Source organism: Neovison vison, chromosome 1, assembly GCF_020171115.1.
Source record: "Neovison vison isolate M4711 chromosome 1, ASM_NN_V1, whole genome shotgun sequence".
Classification (NCBI taxonomy): Eukaryota; Metazoa; Chordata; class Mammalia; order Carnivora; family Mustelidae; genus Neogale; species Neogale vison.
The window spans coordinates 82460251-82476187 of NC_058091.1; the positions used below are offsets into that span (position 1 = coordinate 82460251).

The 15937-nt window shown below is 38.5% G+C and overlaps 1 protein-coding gene across 2 annotated transcripts in view; it reads left to right on the plus strand.

Annotated features, from left to right (window-relative positions):
- ROS1 (ROS proto-oncogene 1, receptor tyrosine kinase) overlaps positions 1 to 15937 on the plus strand; it is a 114170-nt gene that overhangs the window by 27275 nt on the left and 70958 nt on the right. For both annotated transcript variants that reach the window (XM_044250043.1, XM_044250052.1), the window contains exons 10-17: positions 1443 to 1565; positions 1730 to 1914; positions 2843 to 2940; positions 6098 to 6594; positions 7929 to 8141; positions 8883 to 8993; positions 10003 to 10181; positions 12014 to 12205. In XM_044250043.1, coding sequence (XP_044105978.1) covers positions 1443 to 1565; positions 1730 to 1914; positions 2843 to 2940; positions 6098 to 6594; positions 7929 to 8141; positions 8883 to 8993; positions 10003 to 10181; positions 12014 to 12205 — 1598 coding nt within the window. The remainder of the gene's footprint in view (positions 1 to 1442; positions 1566 to 1729; positions 1915 to 2842; positions 2941 to 6097; positions 6595 to 7928; positions 8142 to 8882; positions 8994 to 10002; positions 10182 to 12013; positions 12206 to 15937) is intronic.

Sequence of the window (15937 nt, forward strand, 5' to 3'; positions counted from 1 at the left end):
GTACAGCCTGGGAGTGCCCCTTCTGTTACTTGGGAACTGGGGGTGTGGCAAGGGTGGGTTCCGATCTCAGAGTCCTGGCTCATCTGGTTGGTCCCAAGAACCCTACCTCTTCTCCCCAAATCAACACTGTCTTTTGGGACTTGGTAAGCTCCAATTTTAAATGAATCCCATTGAGTAGTTGACCAAATAGAAGTTACTGGATCCAAAGGTTTTAAATGAGCATGTAGGAATTTTAGAATTTGAATGAAAAATTTAGGGATAAGAAAATGGCCTCATATGAATCCTTAGTTTCAGATGAAATCACTCGTGATTATGACTTACCTTGAGTGCTTAGGGATATGTGTCATCTTTCTGCCCTCTCCCCCATTTTGTACTATGAATCATCAATTAATACATATCAGGTACCTTTTTCTTCCATTCTCCGTTAGGTTTTTAAATGTATCTGGTCTTAATAATTTAAATTTTATTGTTTCAAATATTCAATCTACCAAGTTAGCTTTTGTTATTATTTTGTAAGTACTATTTTTTTTTCACTTTGGCATATGAATGAGTGCCTGAGAGATTGAATACTTATTGTATTCAATAATAAATGAAAATGCTTTCTAAGAAGCACTGGAAATATTCTGGGGACACGAGTAGGAGCCTTGAACAACACAGAAAGATTCAGAATTCTAGGAATCTGTTTTCTATTTTCACCAGAATTCCTATTTGCTGAATGGACGGCTCCTTGCCCCAATCTGCACACGTCTTTGGTGTTGAGTATCTGCTATCCCCAGCCTTTGGTTTTTGGCTGTTGCAGGACTCTAGGAAAGGACAGGCATTTTTGTTATGCAAGAAGCATCGAGGGATGAGTTAAATATAGAGCAGGTTTAAGGCTGTTGTTCCTGCAATTATTGCATAACTTTAATTAATTGCCCTTCATGGATGCACCCTGCACCAGTCTCCAGCTGAGTGGGACGTCAAGCAGAGTTCTGCAGTCCTCAGATTTCATTGCTCTAAGGACTTTTCTCTGGCCTCAAAGGGAGAGATAATTGAAGACCAAACAGAGACAACTGATGTCTGTCTGGTGTTACGCAACAGCCCAGGCTGGTGGGGTCTGGACCACCTCCCTGGAGCAGTCACATTCTCAGGGCTGTGGATAATGAGCTGAGCTCTGGCTGGCCCAATGCCGTTGAGAATGGTGATCCCTTACATGGTGTGATTTTGTCAGCGTTTAGGGGCACATACATATAAAGCCTACTTGATTGACCCTATACTGCCCGCCCCCCCGTCATGGAATGATGTGATTTATGCTGCAGTTGAAATGCCCCTGGTGCCTTCAGAGAAAAATCTGACCAGCCTCTTTTGAGCATTAGTTGCCTTGCTTTGAAGGGTGGTAATGATTTTTTTGTGTGTCGATGTGCATGTGGTTGGTCTGCCTATAAATCATGTTATTGTTTTAGTTCAAGAAGAGGAACAGTGGCTCTTTTTATCCAGAAAAGCTTCTGTAAGAAAGAGATCTTTAAAACATTTAGTAGATGAAGCCCATTGCCTTCAGTCAGAGGCCATACACCATAATATTACAGGTCAGTATGATTGAAAGAAATATTTCCTTCGTGAGAAAAAAAAAAGACCCAGACTGACTTCTATTTTGGTCTCCTTATTGAAAATTAAAGAAATAAATTTTCTGTCACATAAAGTTCTTTTTGATTATGATATTGTAACACACGTGTTTGCATGGCTCTTCTAGGAATATCCGTTAATGGTCACCAGCAAGTCATCTATTTCTCAGAAGGGACTCTCATATGGATGAAAGGGGTTGCCAACATGTCTGATGTGTCTGACCTGAGAATTTTTTACAGAGGTTCAGGATTAATTTCTTCCATCTCCTTAGATTGGCTTTATCAGAAAATGTATTTCATCATGGATGAACTGGTTAGTCTGATTTAATGTGAATAATTAGATATTGACACTCACATGCATATCTTGATGTATCTACAGGGAAACATAGTTCTTTCTGAGTTTTACTGAGTTTTAGACATTAGGTTGGCACTGAGTCCTAGATCTGGTCTATAGGAAGGTCTGGACTTTGCCTAAGATGAGTCCTGACCTACTGTTAAATTATCTTTATTTGTAATTTTTCAAAGCCATGAGTTTATTGCATTAATGATAATTGATTTTTCATAAGAGAGTGGTGGTACCTGTGCTATCACTGGGTAAGACCACCGATCATGAGGAAAATCAGCTGTAGGCATTTTAAATTATATAATAAACAAGGCTAACTTCAGTAGTCTCAGAAAGTACCGTATTACTGAAATCTTTGAGAAGATAGTCCTGATGTGTTTCAACATTCCTTCTTTCAAAGGGACAGGCTTATTACAATCACCATGACTGGAAGTCTATAAACTTGGATACAGCTTAAATCTTAAAAATAGTTGAGGAGTGTCTGGCCAGCTCAGTCAGTAGAGCTTATTACTCTTGATCTCAGGGTTTTAAGTTTGGGCCCCATGTTGGGTGTAGAAATTATTTTAAAAAAAAGAGAAAAAGAAAAAGAAAAAAAATCTTTAAAAAATTCGATTGGTTCCACAAACCAGGAAAATAGGTATTTGTATTTTATTGATATAAACAGGATGCACATCTGTTAGGATATAAGATACAAAACAGACTTTTATGAGTTTTTTTTTTTTTATACTTTGAAAAGTGATCAGTGACTAGTACAATTCTAAGCACAGAACAGGTGCTCAGGAAATACATGTGCTTAGGGAGGGGATGGGGGGTGGGGGACGCATTAAAAAAGAAATACTTGTTGGCCAAACTGAATACAGACAGACACTGATCTACAGATACATGCTTGATTCTCTAGGTGTATGTCTGTGATTTAGGAAACTGCTCGAACGTTGAGGAAATTACTCCTCCCTCAATTACTGCACCTCAGAAAATTGTGGCTGATTCGTACAATGGGTAAGTGTTAGCCTTATGAGTTCTCTTCCTTGGCAAGAATCTTTGGGAAACTTGCTTGATAATGAAACATCATAGAACCAGAGAAGGCAATCTATGTATCTTATTTCAAAGATAATTAAATCGAGGCAAAGTTTGGATTTGAGAGAGAGAGAGAGAGAGAGAGCAGAAGCTGGGGAGAGAGGCAGAGGGAGAGGGAGAAGCAGACTCCTCCTGAGCAGGGATCCGGACACTGGGCTTGATCCCAAGACCCTGGGATCATTACCTGAGCCAAAGGCAACCGTTTAAGTGGCTGAGTCACCCAGGTATCCCAGTGAATAGATCTTTAAAAAAAAAAAAGGTTGCTCATTATTGATCTGAAATCAAATTCTCTATTCACATTTACTCATAATTTACTGGGTACTTATTTTGTCTTACTTTCTCTTATTTTGTCTTGTTACTTAAGTTTTAATGAATCACTGATTCGAGAATATGTTTTACAAACACCATGTTGTAGGGTTGTAGTCCTTTGGACTCCCTGAATCTTGTTTTTCTCATTTGTAATAGTGTAAGATCCCATGAGATGGAATTTGCTGCTGGCATTAACCCCAAATGATTTGTTGTATAAATAAACTTCACCCACTAAATAAATAATAATAAATAAAATATTATCTATAATAAATGTAATAAAGGTAATAAACTTCACCCACTAAATCAGTCACTCAAAATGCATCTCAGTGAGGTCTTTGGTGGCTGTTTTTTCCATTAGATAAAATTGATTTGTGCTTAGATTTTGAACTGTGACTAGAAATGATGATGATAATATTAATTGATAATTCTAAGTGTATTACTTCCAAAAATTCATTTAATTCTTATTCAACCCTATGAGCTAGGCACTTTTATTATCTCAGTTTTATGGCTAGAAAGGCACAGGTTAGTAATTGCCTAAGACCACACAGCTCTTTTGCAATGAAGCCAGTATTTGACCTCTAGGACGTCTTCTGATCATCTCCTTATACACTAATAGAGTTTTTGTAAGATTCAGCATATAACTTTTAGCAACACTTTGTATGTAGAACCCCTAAAGAATTCCAGATGTGTGAAATCACTTATTCTCCTGGCATTAGAAGTGGTTTCCTCTATGCTGTTATTTGCACCATTGAATTATTCACTCATTGAGTTTGTCCTTACTCTAAACCTCTTTCCTTCTTCCCCACCCTGCTTCTTCTCCTCCTCACCCCTTCCCTTTCCCCTACTTACCCACCCCAGCTCTGTGCACCTTCCCTCCAAAGTGGCCATGAGGGTTGAAGACCTGCCTTCTCTCTGCTTTGGTGCAAGGATTGTAATCTTCACCCCAAATCTTCTTCCTCTTGTCTACTTTGAAGTCCATCTATGTTCCCTTAATAGCTTTAAAGTTGGGAAATTAAAGAAAACAATTAATAGCCAAGTTCTTTCGGCTTTTTGCCTGCTACAACCCTCCCTTAAGGAAAAGAACATAGCTTCACATCTCAACATAAAATTTATATTTCAGTATGTTATTTTAGCACAGGGGTGGAGCATATTGCTAAAGATTTGGAGTAGTCATGGAGGAGAACAGGGATGGGACTGATTAGGACAAGGAAAATAATTCGACAGTCGTGATGAGAGGTTGTAATCCTGTCAGTGAGAAGAGAGATTTACTAAGAAGAAGTGTACTTTTTTTTAATATACTTTTTCCAATTTATTTATTTTCAGAAAAACAGTATTCATTATTTTTTCACCACACCCAGTGCTCCATGCAAGCCGTGCCCTCTATAATACCCACCACCTGGTACCCCAACCTCCCACCCCCCCGCCACTTCAAACCCCTCAGATTGTTTTTCAGAGTCCATAGTCTCTCATGGTTCACCTCCCCTTCCAATTTACCCAAAAGCACATACCCTCCCCAATGTCCATAACCCTACCCCCCTTCTCCCAACCCCCCTCCCCCCAGCAACCCACAGTTTGTTTCGTGAGATTAAGAGTCACTTATGGTTTGTCTCCCTCCCTATCCCATCTTGTTTCATGGATTCTTCTCCTACCCACTTAAGCCCCCATGTTGCATCACCAAGAAGAAGTATACTTTTTTTTTTTTTTTTTTTTTTGAGAGAGAGAGAGAGAGAGAAGGATGGGGTGAGGCAAAGGGACAGGGAGAGAGAGACTCTTAAGCAGTCTCCATGCCCCATGTGGAGCCCAATGCGGGGCCTGATCTCATCATCCTGAGATCTTGACCTGAGCCAGAATTAAGAGTCAGACGCTTAACTGACTGAGCAACCCAGGTGCCCCAGCAGAAGTGTACTTTTGTTAATATCTGTTAAATTCTAAATTAGCTTCAACCAAATTAATAGTTTTATTTTTTTTTAAATTTTATTTACAGATTTGGTTTATCAATGAAATATTTTGGTGATATTTTCTGTTTCATTATTAATAATGCACCTGCACCATTATTATGAGATTGGCTCCAAATTAGGTAGTTTTTTTTTTAATTCTTCCACTGGATGCTTCAAGCACCGGGTGGTCCATCCTAGCTGTTTTGCTGTCTTGTGGGGTATTTCTTCATGATTTGTAAAATGATAGCTCTATTGCCCTACACTTAATTGTGAATATTAAATGAGGAACGTAGCCCATTATAAAATGCAAGGTAATTTTGCTAGATATTTATAGCAAAATAATAACGGGTTTTGAAAAACGGGTTAAATGTTTTTGCTTTCTCTTATTTTATCCTTTACAATGCTTGGAGAAAATGTATAGAAAGAATTAGATTTAAGAATATGTGCATTTTGGAGAAAAGTGTTTTACAATAAAAGATATGTTTAGCCATGTCATTTTTATATACTATGCTTTCCTTTGAAAGCAGGCTTCATTAGAAAATCTTGAAGACCCTTTCTCTTCTTAAATTCTGATTCCTGATAAGTCACGTATCTAATTGAAAGACAAAGCATTGTAAGCAAGGCTGAAATTTTCCAGTGTTCCAGCTTCTAACTTAATTGAATAGTGCATATCTTTAGTAAGTACCTTTACCCTTGTGCACCTTGGGACACCCTAGGCTTAGCGACTGGTGAGATAAACGGTTCTGATTGCATCACAGGACAAAGCAGGGGGCTGAGGTTACTCATCTGCGCTTGCATTGGATCACATCAGGCTTCTTTTGATCCCATGTCAGGTATGTCTTTTATCTCCTGAAAGACGGCATTTATAGGGCAGCCCTCCCCGTGCCATCTGGTCGGGACTCAGAAGCCCTACGTATTGTGGAGAGTTGCACGTTGAAGGACTTTGCAGTGAAGCCCCAGTCCAAACGAATCATTTACTTCAACGACACCACTCGTGTCTTCATGTCGACGTTTCTGGACGGGTCCGCTTCCCACCTTGTCCTAGCTCATGTCTCCTTTGCTGATGTGAAGAGCTTTGCCTGTGAAAACTACGACTTCCTTGTCACAGATGGCAAGGCTGTTTTCCAGCAGGACTCTCTCTCTTTTAATGAGTTCATCGTGGGATGTGACCTGAGCCACATAGAAGAGTTTGGATTTGGTAACCTGGTCATCTCTGGCTCCTATGCTCAGCCACACCCCCTGCCAGGCCGCCCGCAACAGCTCTCCGTGCTCTTTGGCTCCCACCAGGCCCTGGTTCAGTGGAAGCCCCCTGCCCTTGCCATAGGAACCAGTAAGTGCCCCTCCCCAGCATTGCTGGAAGGAGGAAAAGTTTGAATTGCTTGACATTGTGACTCACTTTTGAGAACCTGTATGTGACTGATTATTCAGTCATCAACCAGAAGTGCTATTTAGCTCCAGAAAAAGTGCTTATACATTTGTTCTGCATTTATTGGTTTTACATGAGGAGGATGTCTATATTTCTCGTGTATATCCCAACACAGTAGTTGCAACATTTATTAAATGTCTTCCAGGAGGCAGGCACTAACATTCTGGTCTGAGTGAATATGTTAGCCAGAGGGATAGAGCAGATGGGTTCAGATTTGTATCCATCCAGACCTTGCATGAATTAGAACAACTTCCTAAAACTCTGTGAACTTGAACTTCTATCTCCAGACAGGTGGTGTGTGTGGAAGGTAGGCAGGTGGGCTTTGGAGCCGGCCTGCATGGATTTAATGGCTGGTCTTGTCCTTTTTTAGTAGAATAATCCATGGGCACATTACCTAAATGTTCCATGTGTTGGTTTTCACTCCGAGAAAATGGAAGCGTTAATTCTGTCTTTCATTGGGATTGTCACACAGATTAAATTAAGGGGCATCAGTAGACCACTTAGCGTGGTATCTAGCATAGAGGTCGGCAAACTTTTACTCTAAAGGAAGGACTAGATAATACATATGCTCAGCTCTATGGACCATATGGTCTCTGTCATAGCTACTCAAGTCTGTCGTTGCGTATGTAAACAGCCCTAGATAATATGTAAATGAGGAACTGTGGCCGTTCCAGTACAATTTTATAGACAAAAACAGGCAGATTTGGCCTGTGGGCTGTCGTTTGCCAACTTCTGGTCCTAGAGTATTGAGCAAACATGGGCCATTTTTGACTTGAAGACAAAGCTAATTATGCCCGTTTGCTGTATATTTGCACTACTCTAGAGACAATTTTTGTTGTTGCTGTTTGGTTTAGTACAGTTTGGGCTTCTAGGAGGAAGATGCTGTGCAAACACTGAGAATTATATTAAAGATTCATCATTAAACATTTGTTTATTAGGAGCATGACTACACCTGGGGGAGTTATTTGACACCCCTCTGATAATTTTATGCAGCCACACATCTAGCTTTGACTCTGATTTGTTGGAAATGGTGTCCCCTTCGAGGGAGCCCATATTATGGCATGGCTAAAGCAGAGTGTCCCAGTCATAGCGTCAGACCAACCTAGTGGGGTAGCATGTTTTACTGGCCTGTTATCCCTCCACTCAAGATGAAGCTGTAGATGAAGTCACTGGTAACCCTTTGTTTGCTCTTGCCTGTTGCATCCTTGTGAGTATTATTGTTTAACTCTTCTGATTAGGCCCCTCTGCCTGGCAGAACTGGATTTATGAGGTGAAAGTATCAACTCAAGACTTTCCTGAAATCACTCATGTTTTCTCGAACATCAGTGGGACCACGCTTCATGTGCCCAAGCTGCAGAGTGCTACGAAATACGAGGTTTCTGTGAGAGCCAGTTCTCCCAAGGGACCAGGCCCTTGGTCAGAGCCCTCGGTGGGTACAACCCTGGTGCCAGGTGAGGACATGTTCTGGATTTAGGGAGTAATACTGACAACATAGGTTTATTCCCTGTGTCCTTAAGATTCCTCAACTCCAGTGTGGTAAAAAAACTGGAAGAAGGATGCATGAATCTCTTGATTTTTATTTATTATCTGGATGAGGAAGGCAAATATAGTGTCGTGTGATATTTAATTTATGTTTCTAAATTATTATCTTAACCTTTTCAAGATATTTTTAAGGAAATGATATAATTTTCTTCTTCTTTATGGCTTCCTTCTTTCTTATGGTTTAAGAAGCAATAATACCCCTTGAACTCTGAGGACCATGGGGAGAGAAATTGAGGGGTGGTGAAATATGCCGAACTCCACCCTCTTGGCTGGAAGAACATGGAAAGAGAATTATACCATTTATACTGCTGTTGTTATGACAATGACTTCTGGGTGCTCTGTGTGGAAACATGGCAACCAGCAGCCAAAGGGAGAGGGGAAATTGTGCCATGACCATGACATTGCTATAGAGGCAACATTGCCACACAGTTCTCTTCACATTCAATTTCAATTATTTATGTAAAAAACACAAATTATATTTAGCATGACAGATAATTCTGTTAAACAGATATAATCACTCATATCCTTCCACTGTATTTTTTGAAGTCGATAGTCTTTTATTTTATAAAGAAAATCTTAGGGTATGAGATGTGTGCCTTAAAATGTGTGTTTTCTGTGATATTTCTTTTAATTTCCTTTTCACCAAACAGCTTCAGAACCACCATTTATCATGGCTGTGGGAGAAGATGGTCTTTGGAGTAAACCTCTGAATAGCTTTGGCCCAGGAAAATTCTTATCCTCTGATATAGGAAATGTATCAGGTAAACACCAAATCCCTGCTCATCTTGGATGTCAGGTTTTTACATATAAGACCTCCTAAGCTCTTCAGTATGTTCAAAGAACTGAGTGTTTTGGTATTGGGTCAATAATGAAAGGAAAAAACATGGACTGAACTACATAGCCAGTGATGCCATTAAGAAAATGTCAGTTCTCCCATATGGATGTTATTTATTATTTCATAAAATGTGAGGCCATTTATTGATTTATGCCCATTTCAGTATGGCTTTGATATAGTTCTCCTGCATTTGAACCTCTCAATGTTATCTCGAGGTAACAGCCTATCTGCTTTCACTAAAACAGCTTGCTTAAGTAATTTACTATGTTTGCTATAAGACTGAAGCAAAGAATGGTTGTGTGAAGTTCTGAGTGAAGTAGAAGAAATAATTTCTTGACAAAGAGATCTACTAAGTAATAAGTGGGGAATTTTGCCTAGAAGATCTTAGGATGAAGGAAAGTCTTCATTGTGAGATGGTGACCAGTGAGCTTGCCTGCAGAGACATCTCTTTAATCATGGGAATTATTTGTTCTATTTGCTGGGCCACTCAAAGTAAAACATTTCTGACCAGTGGAGGACAGTTGTCATAGCAGAAAGAATGATGCGTTGGAGTTGTCTTGAATCTGGGCTCCTACTCTTTTCATCTGGGAGGCCTCTGGCAGAACAGATGATCTCACTGAGTCTCAGGTTTACCAAGTCGAAAACAGGGATAATTCCTACTTCATATCTTTGTTTTTAGATTTAAGTGAGATATGTTAAGTGCCCAGAATCATGTTTGGCAAAGAGGAGGGGCTCAGTGAATATCAGTTCCTCTCTCTAGTCCTGCGGGTTGAGATTTTGAAAGAACACTATTGAAACATGGCTCACAGATTCCTGAAGTTCTAATGAGTATCATGTTAGTGTGTGCCTTAACATTATATGGAGGTGTATGTGTGATTTGCCGTTTATGCCGGAATGCACGAGAAATAACTGCTACCAATTCACTTTGTTTTGAGACATGGATTGGTATAACAACAGCCTCTACTACAGCGACATGAAAGGTGATGTTTACGTGTGGCTGCTGAATGGGACGGATATCTCAGAAAATTATCACATATCCAACATTTCAGGAGCAGGGGCTTTAGCTTTTGACTGGCTGGGTCAGTTTCTCTACTGGGCTGGAAAAACGTATGTGGTAAGTTAAAGCTCAGCATTCTGGATGCTCTAGCACAATACTTATCCTCTAGTGACTTAAATGTCATTTTCATGATTTTTTTTTCGTATTTGTATACCACCTGTGTTATTATTTATTTAATATTCATCTTACTCACTCATATTTACTCACTTTTTAATTAAAAGGGATTATACGTAAAGGAAACTTTCAATTGCTATTTGGTACACTGGTTATGTATTTTCAATAATATCTTAAGTATATGAAAATGTTCATCTGTGGGTCAGTGTCCTGGAGGAAGGTGACACACTCCAAAGGCATGATTAAAGGAAACCCATTGAAGGGACTGGTTTCAAAGGTGTGGAGAGGGTTAAGGAAAAGGGACAGAGGATGGTGAAGCATGTCCCTGGCTAGTAAGTGTGGGAAGATATAAGGGCCTTCAGGCATGTGGGGGCTGGAGGGGAAGAATCTGGTTAGGGCTGGAGCTACAGAAGCTGCTGACCTGAGAACCAGCCACTGTCACGAGGTATGGTCTGCCAAAGAGCGACCTGGGGGTAGAAGGACCCCAATCCTTCTTTCCTTCTGCCTTCCCATCTTCTGCCGGTGCTTCCATTGGCTGAATGTCCTTGGAAGCCAGAGAATGAGTCCAGCTGATGCAGTCTACAGCACCAGCTTCTGGGGACACAGAGTAGGGCAGAGTGGGTGGGAAGTGTAGCTGGATGCAAAATGAAGACATCCTGCACATTGATGTAGTAGTCCACTTTGAAGAGACAGATGGTTAATGATGAGAATACTGGTCTGACCGATCAAGAAATATGGTACCGGAATCATTTTCTAATCCATTCATTTATTCATTCAATGAAGATTTATCTATTCTCAATGTGTTGAGAGCCATCAGGATAGGCATGGGAGGGAATATAAAGTGAATAGTAGACATGGACCTGCTTTAAAAAATTCAACCTTATGAGATACAATTCACATACAATCATAGTCACCCTTTTATTGTACAAAATACACTTTTTTTTTAGTATGTTCAGTGTTGTGAAAACCATCACTACTTGCTGTTGTTCTTTTGATGAGATCAAATACATATATACAATAATAGAAGAAGTATACAAAGTGATGTTTAGAGCCAAAGCAATGTGGTATAGTCTGTAAGCACCAATGTTATGTGGGTGGAATGGAGTCGAGTGGAGTAAATTTGAGAATGCTCCCTGGAACGTATTAATTTAAAAATAGTTTTGAAGGAAGAAGTAGAAGAGTGGATGTAAAAACAGCTTTCAAATATTTGCTCTGTCTCTTACAAAATTGCTTAATTCCAGGAAAAAGTACTTCTTTGAAACCAGTTAACTTGTGATAGAAATCCTTTATAATGTTAGGGTTACAAAAGCTAATATTTTGAAGATAAAAGTATACACTGTCTGACACATAGTAGGTATGCAGCAATGGCCATAACTACTATCAGGGAAATATACTGATAGACATGAGAAAGGAGAGAGGTTATCATTTATCAGGATGTGTACATCTTCTCAAGACTCTAATCAAATGCGTTCTTATCTAGCAGTGTTTCAGTTGTCTGGTTGTATGATTAGGAAGAATAAGAATTTAAGGAAGAATTTTAACTCAAAATCAATTTGCTCCCCTTTTTTCTAGGGTCATGAAAAGAGATGAGCTCCACAAGGGTGTTCCTCATGACTAGTATGTTCCCAAGGGTTTGCACATTACCCAGCACATCGTGCTAATAAATATTTGTGATTGGATGAATGTAGCAATTTACTAATGATTCCCAATAAACTACTCAGAAATAACCTTGTCATGTGAAAATTATTAACCAATCATCTAATTATGTTTTATAGATACAAAGGCAGTCTCTGTTGACAGGGAACACAGACATTGTGACTCATGTGAAGTTGTTGGTGAATGACATGGTAGTGGATTCAGTTGGAGGTTACCTTTATTGGACCACACTATACTCAGTGGAAAGCACCAGGCTAAATGGAGAAAGTTCCCTTGTACTACAGGCACAGTCTTGGATTGCTGGGAGAAAGGTGATGAATTAAAAATAGGATCTGATCACTTACTAATATTCAGTAGTGCTACTGTGTAATTAGGACAATAGTTCAGGTAGAATCTGAAAGAAAATACTGAGATGTTAGTATAACCAAAATTTCTCTAATTCTTTCATTTATTCATTTCATTTGTCATAATGGATTAAATAAATTAAAATACAGTATGGAGAATTCTGTAATTTGCTTTATCTTGAATGGACCGACACTTAAAAACATTTTAATTTATGACTGTTTTTAGAGACCTCAGGAATTGTATTGAATATTTTAGAGCTTCTTGTTGGATAATAATTAGGTGTTTTATTACTTTCCATCATTTTCGGGTACAGATTGCTTAGATATTTTGTTATAGTCAATCAATTTTGGGTACTGACTGCTATAAAAACTTTGGGGCTCCTAGGCAAATTATTTGACTTCTTTTTGTTTCCTTATTTGAAAAATGGGAATATTAGCAATTGTCCTACTCTTAGAGTTATCGGGGTCTTGGGGAGTAGGGAGGGAAAAAAATGGGACAAGATGGGATCAGGAGGGAGACAAACCATAAGAGACTCTTAATCTCACAAAACAAACTGAGGGTTGTTGGGGGGTGAGGGGTAGGGATAGGTTGGCTGGGTTATGGACATTGGGGAAGATATGTGCTATGGTGAGTACTGTGAAATGTGTAAGACTGATGATTCACGGACCTGTACCCCTGGAGAAAATAATACATTATATGTTAATTTAAAGAAAGAGAAAAAGGAGAAAAAAAGATTAAATGAGATAATTAATGGGAGATACTGAGAATAGTTCCAGGGACACGGTAACCATTTGATAGTTAAGTCCTTATCACTGTAACTAAATCTGAAAAGTACACCTAATATAGGAATGTATCTAAATACATGTTACTTTCATTCTCTTGAGCTTCAACTTCTAGAAGCAATACCTATTTTCTCGAGACCCTGTAGCTATTCATCTAACTATTTGACTTTTGTGTTTCCTGATCATGTTCACTATAGGAATTTAGAAATCACAGAAAAGCATGAAAAAGAAATAAAGCATTCATACTATTTCAACCTAGGATATTCCTTAAAATTTTTCTTATTTTTAATCTTTTTTTCCTGCCATTAGAGATAAAATATACCTAATATAGACATACCAGATCATTTGTAAACACATTATGAGCCACATGATCTCAATTCCAGCATACGTAGACTCTAATTCCTAGAGTATTTAGAAGACCTTATTTGCATATACAGATTATAAAACAGATATTTAAAAGAAATAAAGATTTATACACATATCCAGAGATTAGTCATTTCTGTCAAATCGTGAAAACATCCCTTAATTCTACTTTGGAGTCACTTGAGTCTGAATACAGGAGAGTCTATTTTTTATGTCTCAATAATAAGTGAGAGAACAAAGCACTTTTATTTTTGTAAAGGCATATGAAAGACAGTATTATCTCAGGAGTAACATTCTGTCTATTCCTGGGACTTTGTCAGTAATCTCCCCCCACCACTGCAATCTGGTCATTTGAGACATATTCATGCAGGAAAGTTCTAAAATGGCTCTGGGGACTTTTCTGAAAAGGAGTGAGAAATTAGATTACTCAGCATGTTTGGGGAAACACACCATTCCCTAAATCCCCACTCCAGATCCTCTCATTGGCTGGTGAGTGTTGTTGCTTGTACAAATCTGTGTTCTGGGACCATGTTTGATGTCTTACTCATCTGCTTCCATTAATGCTAGTGGGTTTTTGAAGGTAACACATTTACACAGAGCAAAACTCTCCATTTCACTGTCATTCCTTTATACGTTACTCATAGATTTATCATGGAGTCATGAGATACTCTGCAATCAACAGATACAATAAAACAGACAATTACTTAGAGAAAGAACGGATATTTATGTGATTCAAAGGGAGAATGCAGTGAGATATTCATCTAAAGTGATACCCTTTGCCGCATTTGATGATTTGGGCCGGCTCCTAGCGTGTAGTACATTTTACCACAGGATTAAACCTCCAGCTTTCAGTTTTGATCACAGGGATTATTCCCAAGCCATTTAATTATATTAATATTTAATATTTAATTACATTAATAATAATAATAATTATTAAATATAACAGTGGTTATTATTGTTATAAAATATAACAATGGTTACCAATGATTAAATATAACAATGGTTATTATTAAATATAACAATGGTTACCAAAGACAAACGGAACATTCTCTGGCTCTGTTTAAAATATGGGCCCAAATGACTGATGCCAAGGAATGGGGTAATGACCCAACACCTGAATTTTACTTACAACTCAAATCCTTTATTGTATTCCAGAACAGGGAGTAGAATATTCCTTTTCAAGAAATAAAAGAAACTTCCTAATTTGGAAAATTCGTGGGCATGTCATTACAAATAACCAAACAGGATTAACCCAATTTCACTCCAACTGAAACAATAGTCAATACATTTCTTTTAGCCTGAGACAAGGACATGATACAACTCCGCAAAAGCTGGGGATTGCTAGAATAGAGTTTATTATTTTATTTGTTTTTATCTTGTGGGAAAGTAGGTTGAGTTTCCTTGAAGACAGAAGGCTGTTGTGTATGATAGCTGGGGTTCCTTGCAGTGATGTGCCTTGGTAGCAGGCCTTGGGGAACCTGTCAGCAAGGATTTTTAGTTCTTGGATACCTTGCTGTATTCTTTTTTTTACATTTCTCCCTGGCTCATCATCTTTGTTTTTCTGCTTCAGCGTCTTGTTAAAGACATAGTTGTCAACTTTAATCCTTGATCCCTCTTAGTCCCTAGGTCTGTTCTAGAACCCGTCCATCATTCTGAGGTCAGGCGCCTGGCAATCTCAGCTTGTTTGAAAAATACTTCTAACACCAAAGAAAGAAAAAGAGCTCCCTTGGGTTGTAACTTCTGTCCATGCAGTCTATTTTGTACGAGAAGCAGTCTTTCCTCAGGCCTCACCGAGACAACGGAACATAAAATTAAGACAGGCACTATAACAAGAAGATGAGGGAAGTTTAGTAAGCAGTGGTATTCAGATGTGAACTGGAAATAGAACTTCATATATATATATGACTCTATTAAATCATAACACATAAAAACCCTGTGTGTATTATATTTTTTAAATGTGTCAGGATGTTTTGGTTGTAATGAACAGAAAATATAATTTAAAATGGCTTAAGACTTTGGTTCTCAAGCTTGGTGACATATTAGAATTATCTGGAGAATTCAAAAACACACTGGAAATGCAGTTCTATCTCCAGAGGTAATAATTTAATGGGAGCCACTCTCGGAATTGAGGGGGGTTTAAGAACTCAACAGGTGATTCTAATGTGCATCCATGTTTGAGAACAACAGATTTAAATGAAAGTGAAATTCATTGGCTTATTTGGCTGGGGTCCAAAGTTATGGCTAGCTTTAGGTAAAGTCTAACACAGTGACTCAAAATTTTTGATTCAGTAGGACCTGAAATGTGGCTAAGAATTTATGGTAAGTTTCCAAGTGATGCTGATGTTGTGGGTCCAAGAATCATACTTTGAGAACCACCAGAGCTGAATTTATAGAAGTCTCTGCATTTTGAGGGTTTTTAGGAAACCAGTGTCTATATCCAAATCGCATAGAACTAGGCATACTCATGTAATTTTTATATTCAATGAGAGGTAAAAATTACTGAGTTTATTATTCCAAAGAGGATGTTAAAGAGAAATCTATAGTTTAAGTGTG